The 22718-nt window shown below is 35.9% G+C and overlaps 1 protein-coding gene across 2 annotated transcripts in view; it reads left to right on the top strand.

Annotated features, from left to right (window-relative positions):
* The window catches only part of PRORP (protein only RNase P catalytic subunit), a 130259-nt gene that overhangs the window by 31554 nt on the left and 75987 nt on the right, over window positions 1-22718 (top strand). For both annotated transcript variants that reach the window (XM_044918096.1, XM_021695501.1), the window contains one exon: window positions 10668-10775. In XM_044918096.1, coding sequence (XP_044774031.1) covers window positions 10668-10775 — 108 coding nt within the window. The remainder of the gene's footprint in view (window positions 1-10667; window positions 10776-22718) is intronic.

Genomic DNA, 22718 nt, shown 5'->3' with positions numbered 1-22718 from the left:
CAAGAAACAGACTTTTAACTATAGAGAAACTGATGGTTACCAGAGGGGAGATAGGTGGAGGGGATGGGTGAAATAGGGGATGGGGACTAAGGACTGTGCTTGTCATAATGAACACTGAGTGGTTAAAATTTTTGAAAAAAGAAAATAGGCCACTTTTTAAATTGGCTTATTTGGGGCTTTGCTATTGAGTTGTATGAGTTCCTTATATATTTTGCATATTAACTCCCTTTCAGATATATGGGTTGCAGATATTTTTTCCTGTTCCATAGGTTGTCTTTTCAGTTTGTCGATGATTTCCTTTGCTGTGCAGAAGCTTTTTACTTTGATGTAGTCCTACTTGTTTTTCATTTTGTTGCTTTGCTTTAAGTATGATTTCCAAAAAATTATTATTAATACCCATGTCAAGGAGCTTTCTTCCTATTTTCTTCTAGGAGTTTCATGGTTTTAGGATTTTTTTTTTTAAGATTTTCTTTTTAAATTTATTCATTTGAGACAGAGAGATAGAGAGAGAGAGCATGAGCAGGGGGAGGTGCAGAGGGAGAGGGAGAAGCAGGCTCTCCACTGAGTAGGGAGCCGAATGTGGGACTCGATCCCAGGATCCTGGGATCATGACCTGAGCCGAAGGCAGAGGCTTAACCATCTGAGCCACCCAGGCGCCCCATGGTTTTAGGATTTATATCTAAGCCTTTAATCCAGTTTGAGTTAATTTTTATGAGTGGTGTAAGATAGGGGTCAAGTTTCATTTTTTTACATGTGAATATCCAGGTTTCCCAGCACCATAAATATTTATTTATTTTAGAGAGTGAGCAGGGAAGAGGGGCAGAGGGAGAGGGAGAAGAGAGTCTTAAGCAGACTCCATGTTGAGCATGGAGCCTGACATGGGACTTGATCTCACCACCCTGAGATCACGACCTGAGCTGAAACCAAATGTTGATGCTTAACCAACTCTACCACCCATGCACCCCTCCCAGCACCATTTATTGAAAAGACGATCTTTTCTCCATTGAGTATTCTTAGCTCCCTTGTTAAATATTAGTTGACTGTATGCTTAGGTTTATTTCTGGGCTTCCCCTTCTGTTTCTTTGGTCTGTTTGTTTTTATGCCAACACCATATGGTTTTAATTACTATAGCTTTTTAATAGAGCTTGAAACCAGGAAGTATAATGCCTTGTTCTTTGTTCTTCTTTTTCAGGATTTCTTTGGTTATTTGGAATCTTTGTGGTTCCATATAAATTTTAGGAGTGTTTTTTCTATTTCTATTTTAAAAATGTGCTTAGAAACTTGATAGACATTGCATTGGATCTACAGATGTCTTTTTGGTAGTATTGACATTTTAACAATACTAATTCGTCCAATTCATCAACACAGTATACCTTTCCATTTATTTGTATTCTCTTAGATTTCTTTCATCATTGTATGAAAAGTGGACAAAGGACCTGAATAGACATTTTTCCAAAGAAAATATGTGAATGGCTAAGAGGTACATGAAAAGATACTCCGCATCCCTAGTCATTAGGGAAATACAAATTAAAACCACAATGAGATATCACCTCATACCTGTTAGAATGGCCATTGTCAAAAAGATAAGAGATAACAAATGCTAGAGTGGATATGGAGAAAAGGAAACCCTTGTGCACTGTTGGGATTGTAAATTGGCACAGCCACTATGGGAAACAGTATGGAATATGGAGGTTCCTCAAAAAATTAAAAATAGAACTACCATATGATCCAGCAATTCCAGTTCTGGGACTACATGCAAAGGAAATGAAAACACTAACTCAAAAAATATCTACACCCCCATGTTCATAGCTTTATTTACAGTAGCCAACACAGGGAAACAACCTAAGTGTCCATTGATGGATAAATGGATAAAGAAGTTGTGGCATATATATACAATGGGAATATTATTCAATCATAAAAAAAGGATATTTTACCATTTATGACAACATGGATGGACCTTGAAGGCATTATGCTAAATGAAATAAGTCTGAAAAAGACAAATACTGTATGATCTCACTTATATGTGGAATCTAAGTAAAGAAAACCCACCAGGGCGCCTGGGTGGCTCAGTCGGTTAAGTGGTTAAGCGTCTGCCTTCAGCTCAGGTCATGATCCTGGAGTCCTGGCATTGAGTCTCGCATCAGGCTCCCTGCTTGGCGGGGAGTCTGCTTCTCCTTCTGACCCGACCCTCTCTTGGGCTCTTTCTCTCTCACTCTCTCTCTCAAATAAATAAATAAAATCTTTAAAAAAAAAAAAAAGAAAACCCACTAAACTCAAAGAAAAAGAGATCAGACTTGTGGTTTACCAAAGGCAGAAGGTGGTGAGAAGGGGATATTGGAGGAAGATGGTCAAAAAATACAAACTTCCTGTTATAAGATAAATAAGTACTAAGTACGTAATGTATAGCATGATGACTGTTGCTAACACTGCTGTAGGATGTATGGGAAAGCTGTTAAGAGAGTAGATCTTTAGAGTTCTCATCACAAGGAGAAAACTTTTTCCTTTTATTGTACCTGTATGAAATGATGTTAATTAAACCTAGTGTGTCAATCATTTCACAATGTATGTAAATCGAACCATCATACTGTACATCGAAAAGTTATACAGGCATGTATAGCAGTTATTTCTCAATAAAACTGGAAAAAAAGAGCATAGACCATAATTTATTAGTATGTACTGTCCAGAAAGAAGGAAAAACTGTTACAAGGCAGGTGGATGGGAGTTCAGGCCCACGTGAGGACTACTCCACCATCTTCAAACATAGTTGTTTTGTTGTCTTCTGGCTTTTGTGGTTCCCAGCTTGATTTTTGTTGCTCGGAGCTATTGTGGTGCACATGAGGGCATGAATTTCTAGGTTTTGAATCCCAGGTCCACCACTTCCTAGTTCTGTGACCTGCTTGACTTCTCTGTGCTTTAGTTTCCTAATCTGTTCAGTTCCTAACCATTTTTAGGAATGAGAGAGTTAATAGATGAAAAACACTTGGAATGCTTGTTTTTCTATACTTTGTGATCTACATGGAACATGGAGAACACTATAAAAGTCTTTCTGTCATTACTATTATTTGGCTTGATGTATACAGGATTTCTTTCTTTAACGTCAAAATTAAAAATTTTGTGAAGACTAGGTGAATTTTTTCATTAAGTTTTCCTTGAATCTCATGAATCCTTAAAGACATAGATTTTTTTTAATATTAGGAAAGTTTGTTGTTTTTTTCTTAATGATTAGTTCTCATCTTTTTGTTCTGGTTTATTCCTCACAGTTGTGAGGCTATTCTCTGTCCTTCGTATCTATAATTTGTTTTCTCTGTTTCTCTCTTACTTCTTTTCCTCTGCATTCTGGTAGAATTTCTCAGCGTTTGTGCTGTATTTCACGAAATCCATATTCTAGTAAATTACTTCTAATCTTTACTGTTTTGGAGATTTAAATTCTACTGTTGCATTCCGTTTTCTCTTGCATTTCTATTTTATTTTTGCCAGATCCCTTTGCATTTCTTGCAGTTCTCTCCTTAAAGCTTATTGCTCTTTCTTCATATATGCAACTGAGTTTGTCCTCAATAATAAATAAACAATAATAAAATATGTCCTCCATCCCCTGAGTTTTTGTTGTTTCTGAGGGCTTCCTCCCTCTTCTTTTGCTCCACTACCCGTTGTCTCTGGCCATTTCACCCACTCTGGTTTTCTCTAGCACCTGTGCACCAATGACTCACAGATATATATATCTCCAGCCCTCACATTCTCACCGAACCCTGATCTTCCTGTTGGGCATCTTCCTGAATAACATTCTTGCAGTGACAGGATAAAAGTGGTAAACTGTTTTATTCTTTGTCTGTAAATGTCTATTTGAATGATAGTTTAATTACATAGAATTTATTTATTTATTTATTTTAAAGATTTTATTTATTTATTTGAGAGAGAGAGAATGAGAGAGAGCACAAGAGGGGGGAGGGTCAGACAGAGAAGCAGACTCCCTGCTGAGCAGGGAGCCCAATGCGGGACTAGATCCCAGGACTCCAGGATCATGACCTGAGCCGAAGGCAGTCGCTTAACCAACTGAGCCACCCAGGCGCCCAATTACATAGAATTTAATATTTTCTCTCAACACTTTGAAGATAGTATCGCAATATCTTCTGATCTCTATTTTGAGACATTTGCTTTCCATCCAATTTTTAAAAAATTTTTTATTTAAGTAATCTCTATACCCATTGTGGGGCTTGAACTCATGACCCTGAGTTCAAGAGTCCCACGCTCCTTTAATTGAGCCAGCCAGGCGCCCCATCCGTTCAAGTTTTGTTCCATATATCATCTCTATCCTCGTCGTTGCCATAAAATTTTTTTTCACTTCTGTTGTTTCATTATGATGTGTATGTATGAATGTATTTTTCCTGCTTGGGATTCACTGAGCTTCCTGAATCTGAAGTTTCATATCTTGAATCACTTCTGAATAATTCTCAGCCCTTGTATCTTCCAAGTATTGCTTCTCCTGAAATTCTTATTAGACTTTTATGGGACCCTTTCACTCTCCTCCATGTTTCTTACTCTTTCATATATTTCATCTCATTGTAGCTCTGAATTGCATTCTGGGTAACATTTTTAGATCTGTTTTCTAATTCACTACTTCTTACTCAGATGTGTCTGTTCTTCTCTCTACCCATTTGTTTACAGGTTTTTCCCCCCATTGTTTCAATAATTTATAGACCACAAAATTCACCATTTTAAGTGTACAGTTCAGTGCTTCTGAGTAAATTTATATACTTGTGTGGCTAGCACCATGATTCAGTTTTAGAATACTTTTTTCACCCCACAAACTTTCATCATGCCCTTTGGGGAGCAATCCCTGCTCCTACTCCTAACCCCAGCAACCACTTAGTTGCTGTCTGTCTCTGTAGTTTCACCTTTACTAAAATTTTCATAGAATCATATAATCTGTAATTTTTTTGTCTTTCACTTAATATAATGTTGTATATTTGTTTTTAGATATAGTTTTAAATATGTTTTTGAGTTTATCTTACATGAATCAGTAGTTCCTTTTCATTACTGAGTGTATTCTAGTGTATTAATACCTCACAGTTTGTTTATTCACCACCCGACGGACATTTGGATTTTCTCCCATTCGTTTAGTTTCCATTATTCTAAAATTTTAATTTTAGAACTTCTCTTTGAAATTTTTTTCTTCATTCTTTCATGGCCTATTTCTTTTCTTACAGTTTTGATTCTTTTTTTTATGTTTAATTATTTTTTATACTTAGTTTATATTGCCTCTTAGATTTCTCTATTATTCTTTATCCTGAATTCTTTGGGATTTAATCCTTCTGTTGTGTCAGAGGACTCACACATGATAGATTGTTTACTCTTGTGTTTTATGATTTTAAATTGGTGAGTTCAGTTTTAGAGGAACTTGCTCTTTCTGTGAGAATTCCTTTATTGTCTGGACTGTTGATAGTATCTCTCCGGAGAGGTTTTCTGTTAGCTTCTGCCAAGTGTCCGAGGGATATTACTGGATCAGAACCAGTTTTTTGTTTTTATTTATTTATTTTTTAAAGTAAGCTCTACACCCAACGTGGGACTTGAACTCATGACCCCAAGGTCAAGAGTCGCATGTTCTACCAGCTGAGCCAGCCAGGCGCCCCTTGTTCACAACCAGTTTTTGTGTGCTTTCTTGGTGGAGCATCATGAATTTTGCGTCTAAATTTGTACTCCAACCCATTTAAAACACAAGCCTGGAGCTTCTTTTTGTTCAGGGATTTGTTTTTCCCTACTTTGATCCCTGGTAGAGATAGAGAAGGTGGTGTATTGTGTTTTGATATCAGTGTTCCTATTTGTAAAGGTTCCTCTTTTATTCAGAAGTTCACTTACAATTTCTCCCTTCATTTGGGAGGCTTGCTATATCTCCAGTTCCCATGGAGGTATCAAAAGCCAAGCCCCTGTTTGCTAATACCCATCCCATTTCTTTTCTTCTCTCCTAGACAACATTAGCATCAACCTTTATCCTTACCATTCTGATTTTCAGATTTGGCCTCATCTCTGGCACTGGGAGATTTCTTTCTTTCTCACAAGTTCAACCATGCATAGGTATTTTTGTTGTATTTTATACAGCTTTTTAGATACTTATAGCAGGAAAGGTTTGTTTTGTTTTTGTTTTCATCTTAACTGGAATCAGAGAATTCAGATAAGATTATAAGTATTTAAAAATAAGATAGTATACCGTGATAATTATAGCTGTAATTACTAAATGAAAAATATCTTCTAAAACGTAACTTGCTATTAAATGAGTATAAGCTTTCTAAGACTACTAGTTGTTAGATTGCAGTGACGTTTTCCAGACATATGATTTCATTTTTCTCTGGCTACATTAAGGCAGTCATTTTAGTATTCTTTTTATTTAGGATTTATTTGTATCTCATGGTGTAAAGAAGACACACAAGAAATTTGGCCATTAGATGCAGAGATGGATTTTTTATTGTGGTTCCCATGTTAAGAGCAGTGCTTGCCACCAAAATAGCTGGTATTCCCCTGTTTTTCCATATCCGCTATGACTAAAGCCAGTTTTTTTAATACTCCCTTTCTTCTGATCTTTGGAAAATATAATCTGATTGTTGTAGTACATTGGATATAATTAACATGTTAAGTTCACTGTTTCTTTTATGATGTAAAGTTTTGAGTATACATTGTTGTAGTCCTGTTTCCCCTTAGCTGCCATTCTAGAGTAGGATGTTAACTCAATAAAATCAATGAGAGAGATGTGTTTTGAATTTCCTGGTGAGATTTGTATCAAAGTCTCAGAAGTAAACCACCTTAAACATGGACCATCATTCCAAAAAATTGAAGAGTTTTAACCTACTCTAAGTGGCAAGGTGAAAAAGAAGTTTTAGCATCTCTTTGAATATCACCTGTTGAGAAAAATCAGTTGCTTAACCTCTTTGCCTTCTCATCCATAATGTAGGAGGAGTAATAAATAGAAGAGTCAATTTTTACTGCCATGTATGTTTTGAGAGTCGCTTATAATTATGAAGTCAGCTCTTTGACAGCAGGTGCTGGAGTCACCTCTAGAATTCATGTGTCATGTGTACGGCATAAGCTGTTCCATTCTTTTATTTCTCTTTTGTTGCACATACTTGGATCATTTTGCTACTCATTTGTGATTAGGTAACAACTACAAAGCAATAAATATCAGTTCTGCTCTTTGTTCCTAATAAGTTGAATAAGGTAGACAATTTAAGACTTTTGATTAGCTGTTTTAGAATTGTAAGTATAAAGACTTTATACTTACTCTTTGAGCTTTCAGATTGCCCAGTTGTTAATCCTCAAACGTGCAAAGCTCTTTGATGTTTGACTAAGGGCCTTGGCAGTTTTTCCCTCTGCCTAAAAGGCTCTTCCTCGGAAGCATGGTTGATTCCTTCACTTCATTCAAGTCTTTGTTTAAATGTCACCTCATCAGAAAGACCTTTTCCTCACCATATCTTAGAGAGGGGCTAGGAAGAGTCGTGCTAGCACCCTAACCTAATTAATTTTTCATCAAGGCACTTTTCTGTACCGAAAATTAAATATCTATTTGTTATCTTGGTATTGCTTGTTTCCTCTACTAATATGTAAATTTTCTTTTTTTCCTTAAGATTTTATTTATTTATTTATTTATTTATTTATCAGAGAGAGAGAGCACAAGTAGGCAGAGCAGCAGAGGGAGAGGGAGAAGCAGGCTCCCCACTGAGCAGGGAGCCCGATGCAGGACTCGATCCCAGGACCCTGGGACGACGACCTGAGCCGAAGGCAGACGCTTAACCGACTGAGCCACCCAGGTGCCCCTAGTATGTAAATTTCTTGAGCTCAATGAACTTGTTCACAGTTCTGTTCCTAGGAATAAGAACATTATTTGGCACAGAGTAGGTGCTTAATGAAAATCTATTGTTTGACCCAGTGTATGTGTTACAAACTTGTGGTCTGTGGGTGGAATCGAGTCCATATATATTTTTTGTTTGAGCATCCATCTTTGTATTTTACTCTTTTTAAAAGTTATTTGATAATATTTCAAAATGCTAGATTTTTTATTTTCCTTGAAAAATTTTAACTCCTAAACCTGGGTATTTACTTTTGTGGGGCAACAATTAGCTGGACTGAGCACTGGGCTACTCCCTTTATAAGAGACCTACATTCTCTAGTTTGTTAGTCTTTAAGATCTCTTTCTATAGAATCTTGGACAATGAGACTTACACCATTTGCTGTTTATCATTTTGCCTGCTCTGTTATGTTTTCTTAGACTTGGCCCGTTCTACTTATTTATGTCACCTGCCTGATCCCTATAGGCATTTGAGGTAACAAACTCTGTTGCAAGTCATGGTATTTATAATTCCTGTGTGGTTACACTTTTCAGATTTAAATTTAAAAGTATAAAATGGGTAAAGATGATAGAAGTTGTGACTGTTATTGAAGGAGCTGTACATTGAATTTATAAAACCTCTGTGTTACAAAAATGAACTCCCTTTAGGCCAATGAACACATGAAAAAAAGCTCCACATCATTAGTCATTTGGGAAATGTACATCAAAACCACAGTGAGGTACCATTTCACACCCACAAGCATGACTTTAATAAAAAACACATACAATAACAAGTATTGGTGGGGCTGTGGAGAAATTGGAAGCCTCATACATTGCAGTTGGAAATGTAAAATGGTGCAGCTACTTTGGAAAATAGTCTGGCAGTTCCTTGAAAAGTTAAACATAGAGTTACTATTACTACATTACAATTTCCCATGAAAACTTGTACACAAATGTTCATAGCATTAGTCATAATAGTCTAAAATTGGAAATAATCCAAGTGCCCATCAACTAATGAATGGATCAATAAAATGTGGTATATCCATACAATGGAATATTATTCAGCAATAAAAAGGAATGGAATACTCATTTATGCTACACTGTTAACAAACCTTGAAAACATTATGATGAGTGAAAGAAGTCAATCACAAAAGACCACATATTTGTATAATTCGGTTTATATGAAATGTCCAGAATAAGTGAATCGATAGAGATAGAAGATAGTTTAATGGTTGCTATGTGGTAGGGTAGAGAAATGGTAATTGACTGCTAATGAGTATGGAGTATCTAGTAGGAAAGCCAGAATATTCTAAAATTAGATTGTGGTAATGTTGCACAACCTGTGAATTGTATACTTCAAATGAGTGAATTGTGTGGTATGTGAATTATATATCAATAAATGTTTTTTCAAAAGGACTTCTTTTGTTAATCAAAAGCTTTATGGATTTTCATACCCCAGATCATTAGCCAATCTGTAATCAAATACAATCTAGCAGCAGTGCTAGAAAGAAATAATTATTTAAATTTACCCTCCATTAAAACAATTAAGCTTGCAGATTTGTATTGCCCTATGCCATAGTTAGTATGCTATCTCAGTAGGTCAGCTCTTTCTGTCATGCTTTATCAGCATGGTCTACTCAGTGGCTTTTTTAAGAAATATTTTATTTATTTATTTATTTATTTATTTATTTATTTATTTATTTATTTATTTGAGAAAGAGAGGGAGAGAGAGCGTGCCCGGGTGAGCATGTGCAGATGCAGGGTGGGTGGGGAGGGAGGGTTCCTTTCTTTTTTGGTTATCCATAGGTAGATAACAAACCACCCAGATGTAGTGGCTTTAAACAGAAACACTTACTATTTTTATTATTATCTCTCATGGTTCTTGAGTTTGACTAGACTCAGCTGTGTGGCTCTTGCTTGGGTATTCTACCATTGTAATTAAAAGGGGGCTGAGGTCATCTTGAAGTCTTCCTCATTCTCATGGGGCTGATGTTGATGCTGACTGTTGGAGGGGACTCAGTTGGACTGTCAGGTAGCCACACTGTCTTTCAAATTTTGCATTCCGTTGAATTTCTGCCTGCTTTTGGTCATTCTGTAGTACCTTCAAATAGTTGTTTTTCATACAGAATTTATGTTATCTGATAGTCCAGTACCGACTACTCCATCATTACCAGTAATGGAACTCCCACTCCTCCTTTTCTTTCCTCCATAGCACTCATCACACTTGGCATTTAATATAATTTATTAACTTATTTATTTGGTTTATTTTGTGTCTCCTTCTACCGCATTTCTACCAAAATGCGGGCTCCATTAGAGTTTTGTCTCTTTAGTAACTGCTGGGAACAATAGTAGATGCTCCACAAATATTTGTTGAATATTTCAACTCTTCAAAATAGCTAGAAGTAAACAAAATCATCTTGATGATTGAAGAGGGACTATTATAGAGCCTTATTCTTTCAACACTGTTGTACTGGTAGACTAGCATATCTGAGGTTTATATCTCCTTGGCTTAAGAGCAGGTTATAGAGATTCTGACATTTCGTTTTCATCATGACTGCCTTGGGAGTCAATTTAGCAGGTGAGAGCTGGTTATGGATCAAATGCAATTAGCGTGTGGAAGTACTATATGAAGTATAAAGTGCTATGAGATTATAAAGCATTTTCAGATAATTCCATGCAGTTGCATCTCTTAGTCTGGTCTTGCCAGATTTCATTTTGAAAGTGTTTTTGAGTTTGTGTATTTTTAAGCGATGAATATTTTTACTTACCAGAACAGTAATAAAAGTCATAGCAGTGTGTTTATAATAAAGTCCTTGCTAAGTTCTTATTAATATTTTATCTGGCTTTTCTTTTTTAGGAACTCGAGAGATTTCAGAACTTTGTAAAATGCTGTCCTCCTTTTGATATCGTCATCGATGGGCTCAATGTTGCCAAAACATTTCCTAAAGCTCGTGAATCTCAAGTTGTAAGTACAAGTTTTATATTGTTATTCCAAATCTCTAGAAATATTTATTGTACTTATTTGTGATCTTTCTTGGGTCTCTAATTCCCCATTTTTCCTTCCTCTAAAAATAAGCTCCTAAAGGTGTCACGGTAACTAACTACTTATCTAAGAGTCACTGTTTTCTTCTCTGGCAAGTAAGTGGCTCTTCTAGACTGGCCAAGAGGGATTAAAAAGTCCATATAATAGGGGCGCCTGGATGGCTCAGCTGGTTAAGCATCTGACTCTTTATTTCAGCTCAGGTCTTGATCTCAGGGTCATGAGTTCAAGTTCTGTGTTGGGCTCCACACTGGGTGTGGAGCCTTCTTAAAAAAAAAGTCCACGTAATAAAGCGCCATTTCAGGCCTTTTTCTTATATAATTTTAGGTAACCTTCTTCTGTATCTCTACTCTTTCTTTGGGTACTCTATCATTTCCCTGTGAGTCACATTCCTCTGCTTGAAATTTATCAACATAAACTATCAAGAGATGTTAATATATTTGTTTTTTCCAAACATAGTATGCTCATAAATGAATCTAAGCAGTTCTTTTTTTTATAAGGTAATCATTTGTTCTATCAGTTTATAAATGTCTAGTAGTTTCTAATAGGAATATCATGATTTTTCATAGCACTAGTGAGCAGTTATTTTAATTCCCTTTTTTATAGATTAGAATATTAGAAAAGTGAAGTGAATTTTATAGAGCAAATCCTTAGAAAGCAGTCATAACATCAAAATTCAATTGCGGAGAGCTCCTGGGTTTCAAGCTTATGGTCCTTTTTTTTTTTTTTAAAGATTTATTTATTTATTTGAGACAGAGAGAGCAGGGGGAGGGGCAGAGGGAGAGAATCTCCAGCAGACTCCCCGCTGAGCACAGAGCCCAACGTGGGGCTCGATCCCACAACCCTGAGATCATGACCTGAGCTAGAATCAAGATTCAGATGCTTAACTGACTGAGCCACCCAGGCACCCCCAAGTTTATGGTTCTTATCACTGGCAATTTTTGGCCATTCATCTGTAGTTAATCTGTGTTATTTCTTAAAAATTGCTACCGACTTAAAAGCTGTTTCTCAGAGATGCTACTAGTCCAGTTTGACCATTTTTACTCAGAAAAGCTTACAAGTACACAAAGCACAAGGTTGACTTACAGAAATTTCTTTATATGCCTTTCCTTTATGTTTGTGCCTACATTTTTGCGGTCAGGTATTAGTTTTCAATCCTTTATTTTTAAAAAGCAAAAAAGCAAGTTGAAAATATTTTGTCTTTTAGGTACTTGAAGGGATCTTTGAGGGAGTAATATTGACAGGAGCAAAGTCAGAAAATGAAGCATAAAATTACTATCTCTAATGCATGGTGGAGCTCAGAATCAGAAGGGCTCATTCTAAAAATTCCACCTCTAATCTGTGAGAAGTAAAGTTTTGTATTTGTTTACCTTTTGTTTGACTTTCAGCTTCACACAAAGCACTAAAAATTGACTTGCCAGAAATATATGGCCTAAATTGGGTGAACATTTTTGGGGAAAGTAACACATTGAAAATGATGTCGTGGATATATCCCCTTGCGTTATGTGAGAAAAATTTGCACATTTGGAAAGATCCAAGCAGTTTGGCAAACTAAGACACAAAGAACAAATGATTGACCAGTGAAATCATAGGCACCTGCCACTGCTTTTAGTTTTTACTCTTAAAATAATTTAATGTTAGCAATGCTTTATGTGACAGGTAATTGTTATTACTCAGCTCTTAAAAGCACCATTATCTTGTGGCAGTGCACTGACATTATGTTTGGGAAACCACAGCTCAGAGGCTCAGCTTAGAGACACCACCTGAATAAAGAAGGAAAAAATTTCCTTCTCAAGTTTTTTCTCAAATCTCTGAAGCTAGGGATTTGTGAAAAATAAAGATATATCATATTTCTCATAGACCTCTCTCTTTTTTCTTTTTTTTAAATAGATCTATCGTCAGGCCCTTTTGTGGCTTAGTTTTATTCTTTAACACTTTCTAGGTTGTCAGAACTAGCTTCCCAGTTTTTCTGTTAATCTTTTAAATAGGATTTTAGTTTGGAAGTTAAGAATAAGGATTCCAGTGGTACCTGGGTGGTTCAGTCAGTTAAGTGTCCAACTCTTTTTTTTTTTTTTTTTTAAGATTTTGTATTTATTTATTTGAGAGAGTGAGAGGGATCACAGAGGGAAAGAGAGAGAAGCAGACATGCCACTGAGCAGAGAGCCCAACACGGGGCTCCATCCCAGGACCCTGAGATCATGACCTGAGCCAAAGGCAGATGCCTAACCAACTGAGCCACCCAGGGGCCCCGAGCATCCAACTCTTCATTCCCATTCAGGTCATGATCTCAGGGTTGTGAGATCCAGCCCCGTGCCGGCTCTGTGCTGTTTGTGGGGCCCACCGCTTAGGATTCTCTCTCCCTTTGCCTCTCCACTCCCTCACACCCACCCCCATGCTCGCTTGCTCGCTCTCTCAAAAGAAAAAAAAATAAAAAGAATAAGGATTCTAGAGCCAGACTTTTTGAATCCCAGTCCTGGCTCTTCCACTTTTAAGAGCTTTCATGAGCAAATTATTTAACCTCTCTGTGCCTTAGTTTCCCAGTGTGTAAAATGGAGAGAACAACAGTACTTACCTCACAAAGATGTTGAAAAGAATAAATGAGTTAATAAATGTAAGCATTTGGCACATTGTAAAAACCTAATAGGAGTAACTATTATTGGGATTACTATTCAGATTAATTTCCTAACTGGAACTGTAATTCTTGCTTTCAGTAGACCCTTATTTGGTAGTTTTTTCCTGTCAGGTCATCTGTGTCAATAGAGTTAAAATACAAAGCTCTACCCTAGTATTAGATTCAATCTGGGTAAGGTACTCAAATAATAATTGAGAAATGAAGCTAGTATCATCAAAAACTTAAGAAAAATTTTAAATATGATTATTTTAAGAAGTTTTATTTTCTTCTGATTATAAAAGTAATGCATATAGAAAATTTGGAAAATACAATAAAGCATATCATATATAACCACATCATTTAGCAATAACCACTGTCAGTGTTTTATTTCCTTGCAGTGTTTTTCCATTTTCTTACCTAGTTGAGCTTCAACTTTGTAAATAATTGTATATCTACATTTTAATTTACAGTTGTTGAAAGCTCTCAATAAAAATGAAATTATAAAAGGAGTAGAAGAAAACATGTACTTTTTAAAATATTTGAGATGGAAGCACCTTAAAAGTGTATATAAAACCTAGGAGCCCTAATGGGAAGAACAGAGAAATTTACTGTAAACATTGTTAAAAGATAACAACAAAGAGAAAAAATTGTTTACAACACATGTGACAAAGGGCTAATTTTCTGACACTACCATTGTCTCTTATAAGCCTATAAGAAAAAGAACCATCCAGTAGAAAAGTGATTTGTGATTATAGATATGCAAATAGATTCTCAGAAATGGAAGTCAAAGAGTGTGGATATTTTAAGGTCTCGGTACATATTGCCAAATTACTTTCCATAATGACTGTAGCAATTTATACTTCTACAAAGCCTCCCAATAGACGTTTCTTCAAGGTTGCTTATTACATGATTGCTGCAGCTATTCAGCTACATTTGTGCTGTGAATCTGTTATGTGAAAAGAGCAGGACAGGTTCCTCCCCGCCCATTTTTTAGATTTAAAACATTTGTCAACAAAATTAAATAGTCCAGAAAGGTAATATTCTTGACTTGTAAAGATATTCTTTTTTTTTTTTTTTTTTTTTAAAGATTTTATTTATTTATTTGAGAGAGCGAGAATGAGAGAGAGTACATGAGAGGGGGGAGGGTCAGAGAGAGAAGCAGGCTCCTCGCCGAGCAGGGAGCCCGATGTGGGACTCGATCCCGGGACTCCAGGATCATGACCTGAGCTGAAGGCAGTCGCTTAACCAACTGAGCCACCCAGGCGCCCGACTTGTAAAGATATTCTTGATATGTCCTCTTTATTTCCATCTCTTGCTACAGTCACCTATAAGCATGAATAAAGGAAATATTAGGAATCCTATTTCTGTGTGCCTTAATCTTTTCATCTTTGTGTGAAGAAGTTTCTGGATTTTTTTAAATGGAATAATGCACAGATCATTTTATGTTCTTCCCATGAACTCTCTGTATAATACATTACAAATTCTTGGTCTTTTTCCATTAATGGCCATTTCCATTATTCTCTGTAAGTCAGCTTATAGATAAGAAAAGACCATTTTTACCTTCATTATCTAGAAAGTAGCACCATGATTGTATATCTTGGTCTCAGAGACTACAGCTTAGGAGTGACAGAGGTCAAGGAGCTAAAAATAAGCTTTTGTGAATTTATTTTCTCAATTTTCATATACATCATTTTGTATTTTAATTTTTTGAAGCCAGATTATTTATGTCTTATATATGATGTCAGCAGAAACTGGCCAGCCACCATGTGGAGTTGAGACTTATTGGTGGTTGTCATTGCTTGGGTATGTGCACATTTAGCCATACGTACATAACATATGTCTGTCCATCCACTTGTCACCTCAGTTGAGTTAGTTGTATTGGCAGCTCTACACAGTTTAATATTAACCTTAATCTGAACTTTAAATATTTGCTGAAGGTTTTCTAACAATGCAGTAAAAGATAGTGGTAATTGACACATTTTTCATAGTGAGGTACAGAATTTTTAAGCAAGGAGAGGTTGTTATAACTGATTTTTGCATTTTGAAAAGCTGTCACTCAGGTTGCAAACTTCTCTCTGCCAAAACCTTCCCATAGACATTCAAGTCAGTTAACTTGGTAAAAAAGGAAAAATTGTTTACAACACATGTGACAAAGGCAGAATGGCAAAATTCGTTGAAAGAAAAAGAAGTAATCAATGTGAAATACAGGTAATACCTCAGTATTCTTCAATCTGTCTCTGCTGTTGCTCCTAAAAGTGATATAAGAAGTAAAGATGAAGAACACAGGTTTTAAGGAGAATGGTATGTAATCTATCACCATGAGGATATACAAGCTATTATGGCCAGAAATGATTCAGAAGAGCTTTTAACTTAGATGCGAAGGTTTATATTTAAATGTTACTTGAGATTCTGAAGAAAAAATATGGTATGGAAAAGTATAGGTTAACATATGATTTTGTTGTTTCCTGAAAAACAGAACTTTTTTGCTGAAAAGTTATTACTAAGTAAATATTTAATTTTTATCTTTACAGTTTCTGGTGTCCTTTTTTTTTTTTTTAAAGATTTTTATTTATTTGACAGAGAGACACAGCGAGAGAGGGGACACAAGCAGGGGGAGCGGGAGAGGGAGAAGCAGGCTTCCTGCCGAGCAGGGAGCCCGATGTGGGGCTCGATCCCAGGACCCTGGGATCATAACCTGAGCCGAAGGCAGACGCTTAATGACTGAGCCACCCAGGCACCCCCAGTTTCTGGTGTCTTAATACAATTACAGGATATACTAAATGAAAATGGAGATTGTAAAGTCCCTGATTAGATTTCACTTTGGACATAATTTAGGATCTTGACCAAGTCATACCTCAATTCTTTCATATCTGTTTGAGTTTTCTTTTTCTTTTATTGAGATATAATTCATAAACCATAATAGTGAGCCTGTTAAAGTATATGGTCCAGGCGTGCCTGGGTGGCTCAGTCAGTTAAGCATCTGACTCTTGATCTCAGCTCAGGTCTTGATCTCAGAGTTGTGAGTTCAAGCCCCACCTTGGGCTCCACCCTGGCGTGGAGCCTACTTAAAAAAAATAAAAATAGGGGGCACCTGGGTGGCTCAGTCAGTTGTGCTCTCTCTCGCTATCTCTCCCTCTGTGTCAAATAAATAAATAAAATCTTTAAAAATAAATAAATAAAAATTAAGAATATATATAAAGTGTACAGTCCAACTGCTTCTTGGCCTTTTGGCCAAGATCAAGTGTAATGTGTACAATCCAGTGGTTTTTAGTATATTCACTAAGTTTTGCAACCATTACCACTATCTAATTCCAAAATATTTTCATTCCCCAAAGTAACCCCATACCCATTAGTACTCACTTCCAGTTCCTTCTTCCCCTTAGTTCCTTGGCAACTACTAATCTGCTTTCTGTCTTTATGGATTTGCCTATTGTGGACATTTTATCTTTTCACTTAGCATAGTGTTTCTAAAATTCATCTGTTTATAACATGAATCACTATTTTATTCCTTTTTATTGCAGAATAATATTCCTTTGTATAGATAGGCCACATTTTATTTATCCATTCATGGACATTTGGGTTGTTTCCACTTTTTGGCTATTAAGAATAGTGTTGCTGGGAACATTTCACATACAGGCTTTTGTGTAGATATGTTTTCTTTCTTTTTTTAAGTTGCACAGAGAACTCTATTGACACTGAGGAATTACCTTCCTGAATGGCACCCCCAAGGCATGGGTATAGATTAAATGACCTTTTAAGGTAACAACCTTTTAGAAAGGTTAGTCTTGATTCAAAGGCCAAATCTAGAAAAACAAATCATTTTAGAGAAAATAAAATAGCTGAATCTGGCCAGCAAACTGAATATTTAGTGAACTATACCTTTTTAAAAAGAAATTTAATTTTATTTAACTTTTTTTCATCATGATAAGTGTACTCTTTAATCCCCATCACCTATTTCACCCACCCCCCTCACCTTTCCTCTGGTAGCCATCAGTTTGTTCTCTATAGTTAAAAGTCTGTTTCTTGATTTGTCTTTCTCTCTCTCTCTCTCAGTTTTTTTTTCCTGCTCATTTGTTTCTTAAATTCCACAAATGAGTGAAATCATATGTATTTGTCTTCCTCTGGCTGGCTTATTTCGCTTAGTATTATACTCTCTAGCTCCATCCATGTTGTTGCAAATGGCAATGTTCTTTTTATGGCTGAATAATATTCCATTACACACACACCACATCTTCTTTATCCATTCATCTATTGATGGAGATGGACACTTGGGCTACTTCCATAGTTTGGCTATTATAAATAATGCTGCAGTAAACACAGGGGTACATGTATCCCTTTGAATTAGTGTTTTTGTATTTGGGGAGTAAATACCCAGTAGTGCAATCACTGGTTCATAGGGTAGTTCTATTTTTAATTTTTTGAGAAACCTCCATACTGCAATGGCTGCACAAGTTTGCATTCTAACCAATAGTGCAAGAGGGTTCCTTTTTCTCCAGTCCTTGCCAACACTTGTCATTTCTTGTGTTTTTGATTTTTGCCCTTCTCACAGGTGTGAGGTAATACCTCATGGTAATTTTGATTTGCATTTCTCTGATAATTAGTGATTTTGAGCATCTTTTCATGTATATGTTGGCCACCTGTATGTATTCTTTAGAGAAATGTCTGTTCATGTCTTCGCCCATTTTTTAATTGGATTATTTGTTTTTGGGTATTGAGTTGTATCATTTCTTTATACATTTTGGATACTAACCCTTTATGGGATATGTTGTTTGCAAAAATTTTTTCCCATTCAGTAGGTTGCCTTTTAGTTTTGTTGACTATTTCCTCCACTGTACAGAAACTTTTTATTTCGATATAGTCCCAATAGTTTATTTTTGCTTTTATTTCCCTTGCCTCAGGAAACCTATCTAGAAAAATGTTCTACAGCCAGTGTCAGAGCAATTACTGCCTGTGCTCTCTTTAAGGATTTTTATGGTTTCAGGTCTCACATTTAGGTCTTTAATCCATTTTGGGTTTATTTCTGTGTGTGGTGTAAGAAAGTGGTTCAGTTTCATTCTTTTGCATATAGCTGTCCTGTTTTCCCAACACCATTTGTTGAAGAGACTGTCTTTTTTCCATTGTATATTCATTCCTCCTTTGTCCAAGATTAAAATGACCATATAATTGTGGGTTTATTTCTGGGTTTTCTGTTCTATTCCATTGATTTATGTGTCTGTTTTTGTGCCAGTACTCTACCGTTTTAACACTACCACTTTGTAATATAACTTGAAGTCTGGAATTGTGATACCTCCAGTTTTGTTTTTCTTTTTCAAGATTGCTTTGGCTATTCAGGGTCTTTTGTGGTTCCATACAAATTTTAGGATTGTTTGTTCTAGTTCTGTGAAAAATGCTACTGGTATTTTGATAAGGATTTCATTAAATCTGTAGATTGCTCTGAATAGTATAGACATTTTAACAGTATTTGTTCTTCCAACGCATGAGCATGGAATGAATGTCTTTCCATTTCTTTGTGTCATCTTGAATTTCTTTCATCAGTGGTTTATAGTTTTCAGGTCTTTCACCTTTTTGGTTGAGTTTATTCCTAGATATTTTATTGTTTTTGTGCAATTGTTCTTGGGATTGTTTTCTTCATTTCACTTTCTGCTGCTTCATTATTAGTGTAAAGAAATGCAACAGATTTCTGTACATTGATTCTGTATCCTACAACTTTACTGATTTCATTTACTAGTTTTAATAGTTTTTGGTGGAGTCTTTAAGGTTTTCTATTATATATACTATCATGTCATCTGCAAATAGTGAGAGTTTTACTTCTTCCTTACCAATTTGGATGCCTTTTATTTCTTTATGTTGTCTAATTGCTGTGGCTAGGACTTGTAGTACTATATTGAATAAAAGTGGTAAGAGCAGACATTCTTGTCTTTTTCCTGACCTGATGGGGAAAGCTTTTCAGTTTTTCCCCTTTGAGTGTGATGTTTGCTGTGGGTTTTTCACATAAGGACTTTATTATGTTGAGATACGTTCCCTGTAGACCTATTTTGCAGAGGGTTTTTTTTTTTTTTATCATGAATGGGTGTAATACTTTGTTGAATGCTTTTTCTGCATCTATTAAAATGATCCTGTGATTTTTATCCTTCTCTTATTGATGTGACACAGCACATTGATTGTTTTGTGAATATTGAACCACCCTTGCATTCTCGGAATAAATCCTACTTGATGGTGATGTCTTTTTAGTGTATTGTTGGATTCAGTTTGCTAATATTTTGTTAAGGATTTTTTGCATCTATATTCATGAAAAATACTGGACTGTAGTTTTCTTTTTTTGTGGTGCCTTTATCTGGCTTTGGTATCAGGGTGATACTGGCCTCACAGAATGAATTTGAAAGTTTTCCTTCCTTTCCTATTTTTTGGAATAATTTTTTTTTAAAGACTTTTATTTATTTATTTGAGAGAGAGAGCGGGGGAGGGGCAGAAGGAGAGGGAGACTCTCAAACAGACACGGGGCTCAGTCTTACAATACTGAGATCACGAACTGAGCCAAAACCAAAAGTCAGACCCCCAACCAACTGAACCACCGAGGCACCCCTATTTTTTGGAATAGTTTGAGAAGAATAGGTATTAACTCTTCTTTTTTTTTAAGATTATTTATTTATTTATTTGACAGAGAGAGACACAGCGAGAGAGGGAACACAAGCAGGGGGAATGGGAGAGGGAGAAGCAGGCTTCCCGCTGAGCAGGGAGCCCGATGTGGGGCTTGATCCCAGGACCCTGGGATCATGACCTGAGCCGAAGGCAGACGCTTAATGACTGAGCCACCCAGGCGCCCTGGTATTAACTCTTTTTTAAAGGTTTGGTAGAATTCGCCTGTGAAGGCGTCTGGTCCTGGACTTTTGTTTGTTGGGAGTTTTTTGATTAGTGATTCGATTTTATTGCTGACAATTGGCCTATTCAAATTTTCTATTTCTTTCTGCTTTAGTTTTGGTAGGTTATGTGTTTCTAGGAATATATCCATTTTTTCTAAGTTGTCCGATTTGTGGGCATATAGGTTTTCATAATATTCTGTTACAATTGTATTTCTGTGGTGTTGGTTGTTATTTCTCCTCTTTCATTAGTGATTTTGTTTATTTGGATCCTCTCTCTCTCTTTTTTTTTAATGAGTCTGGCTAGAGGTTTATCAATTTTGTTGATCTTTTCAAAGAACCAGCTTCTGATTTCATTGATTTGTTCTATTGTTTTTTTAGTTTCTGTATCATTTATTTCTGTTCTAATCTCTTTTTAAAATTTTTATTTGTTTATTTTAAGAGAGAGAGGGAGAGTATGAGTGGAGGGAAGGGCCAAGGGAGAGGGAGAGAGAATCTCAAGCGGACTTTGTGCTGAGTGTGGAGCCTACGCAGGGCTCGATCTCACAACCCTGAGGTCATGACCTGAGCCAAAACTGAGTCAGATGCTTAACTGAGGTAGGCGCCCAGGTGCCCCTATTTCTGTTCTAATCTTTATTATTTCCTGTCTTTTTCACCCTTGCCCCAATGACTTTGACTTACCCTTAGGATAAAATCCAAGTTCCTGATCATGGAGTTTGGCTTTTCTTTATTCTTTTTCTAGCTCCTTTAGGTATAAGGTTAAGTTTTTTATTTGAGATCATTTTTGCTTCTTGAGGTAGGCCTATATTGCTATAAACTTTGTTTTTAGGACCACTTTTGCTGCATCGTGTGGACATGTTTTCTGTTCTTTTGGATATGTACCTGGGAGTAGAATGGCTAGGTCATATGGTAATTCTTTAATTTTTTGAGGACCTGCCAAACTTCCAAAGCTGCTGCACCATTTTCCATAGCAGTATATAAAAGAGTTGTAGTTTCTCTACATCCTCACCAATATCTGCTATTATCAGTCTTTTTATTATAACCATCTAGTGTGTATGAAGTGGTATCTTTTGTGGGTTTTGATTTGCATTTCCTAATGACGTAGGATGTTAAGCATCTTTTTATGTGTTTATTGGCCATTTGTATATCTTCTTTGGAGACATAGCTCTTAAAATCCTCTACCTATTTTTTAATACGGTTACTTGTCTTTTTATTGTTGCGTTGTAATTTTTTATATATTCTGAATATTAGACCTTTATCAGACATATGATTTGCAAATATATTCTCCCATTTGGATTGTGTTTTCAGTTTCTTGATGGTAACCTTTGAAGCACAAAAGTTTTTAGTTTTGATGAAGTCCAGTTTATCTATTTTTTCCTTTTGTTGCCTGTCATTGTTGGTGTCATATCTAAAAATATCATTGCCTAACCTGGAGTCATGAAGATTTATTCCTGTTTTCTTCTAAGAGTTCTGTAAGATTTGCTACTAACCTTGTAGATGTTTTTCAAGTGTAAAGTGTATCCTGCTTAAAATACATATAGTTTCAAATTTTCATAAAGAAAGGTTCTGGTTTATATTTTTATTTTGAAGAAGAGGGAAGTGTTCTGAATGACCAACAGATTAATTATATAACCTCCCGTTTGAGGACAGTTAGATCATTCTAGCTGGGAATTACGATGTAGATTCAGTTACTGTTTATTGAGCACCTATTCCATGCCAGATACTCTTTTAAGATGTGAGGATATGTCTTTAGGCCAATAAATGCTAGGAATTGCTAGGAACATGATTAGACCAATGGTCATGTTATATAAACAAAACATTCGTAGCATATTGGGCATGTTGTTGTCTATTAACAATGATTCTTGTATATGATTCTTTTCTTAAAAATTTACCTAAAATGTCAGAATAGAGAATACCCAAAATACTTGGATAAGAATTCATTTTAAATAAGTATTGCCAAACAGTTTTCATAACATTAATTTCTCCAGAATATGTTGTAATTTGGGAGAAACCAAATTTGATTAAATTTTAAATTTTTACTAATTTAAAGTGTCAGGTATGAACTCTTGTACCATTGAACCCTTGAGTCAGCCGTTATGTAGCACATTCACATTATCTGCTGCAAGATACAGTATTTTGGATTTTCTTAGATTGCATTTCTTTTAATTTAATAAACTTACCTCTTTAGAGCAGTTTTAGGTTCATGAATCTTTTTATGAACAGCCATCCCCCAACAACATGCTGTTTTGACTCTTACAAATACTTCTGAGGAAAAGCATTGTATAGATAATCAGAGGTAGAAATTCAATTGTGTTTTTTAAAGCTTAAGTGAGTAGGTAATTTGCACCACCAACTTCCTAATTGTTCAAGTCAAAAACCAAAGATTCTAGCCTCAATTGT

This window comes from Neomonachus schauinslandi, chromosome 9 (assembly GCF_002201575.2).
Source record: "Neomonachus schauinslandi chromosome 9, ASM220157v2, whole genome shotgun sequence".
Taxonomy (NCBI): domain Eukaryota; kingdom Metazoa; phylum Chordata; class Mammalia; order Carnivora; family Phocidae; genus Neomonachus; species Neomonachus schauinslandi.
This window is presented reverse-complemented; position numbering and strand designations above follow the sequence as displayed.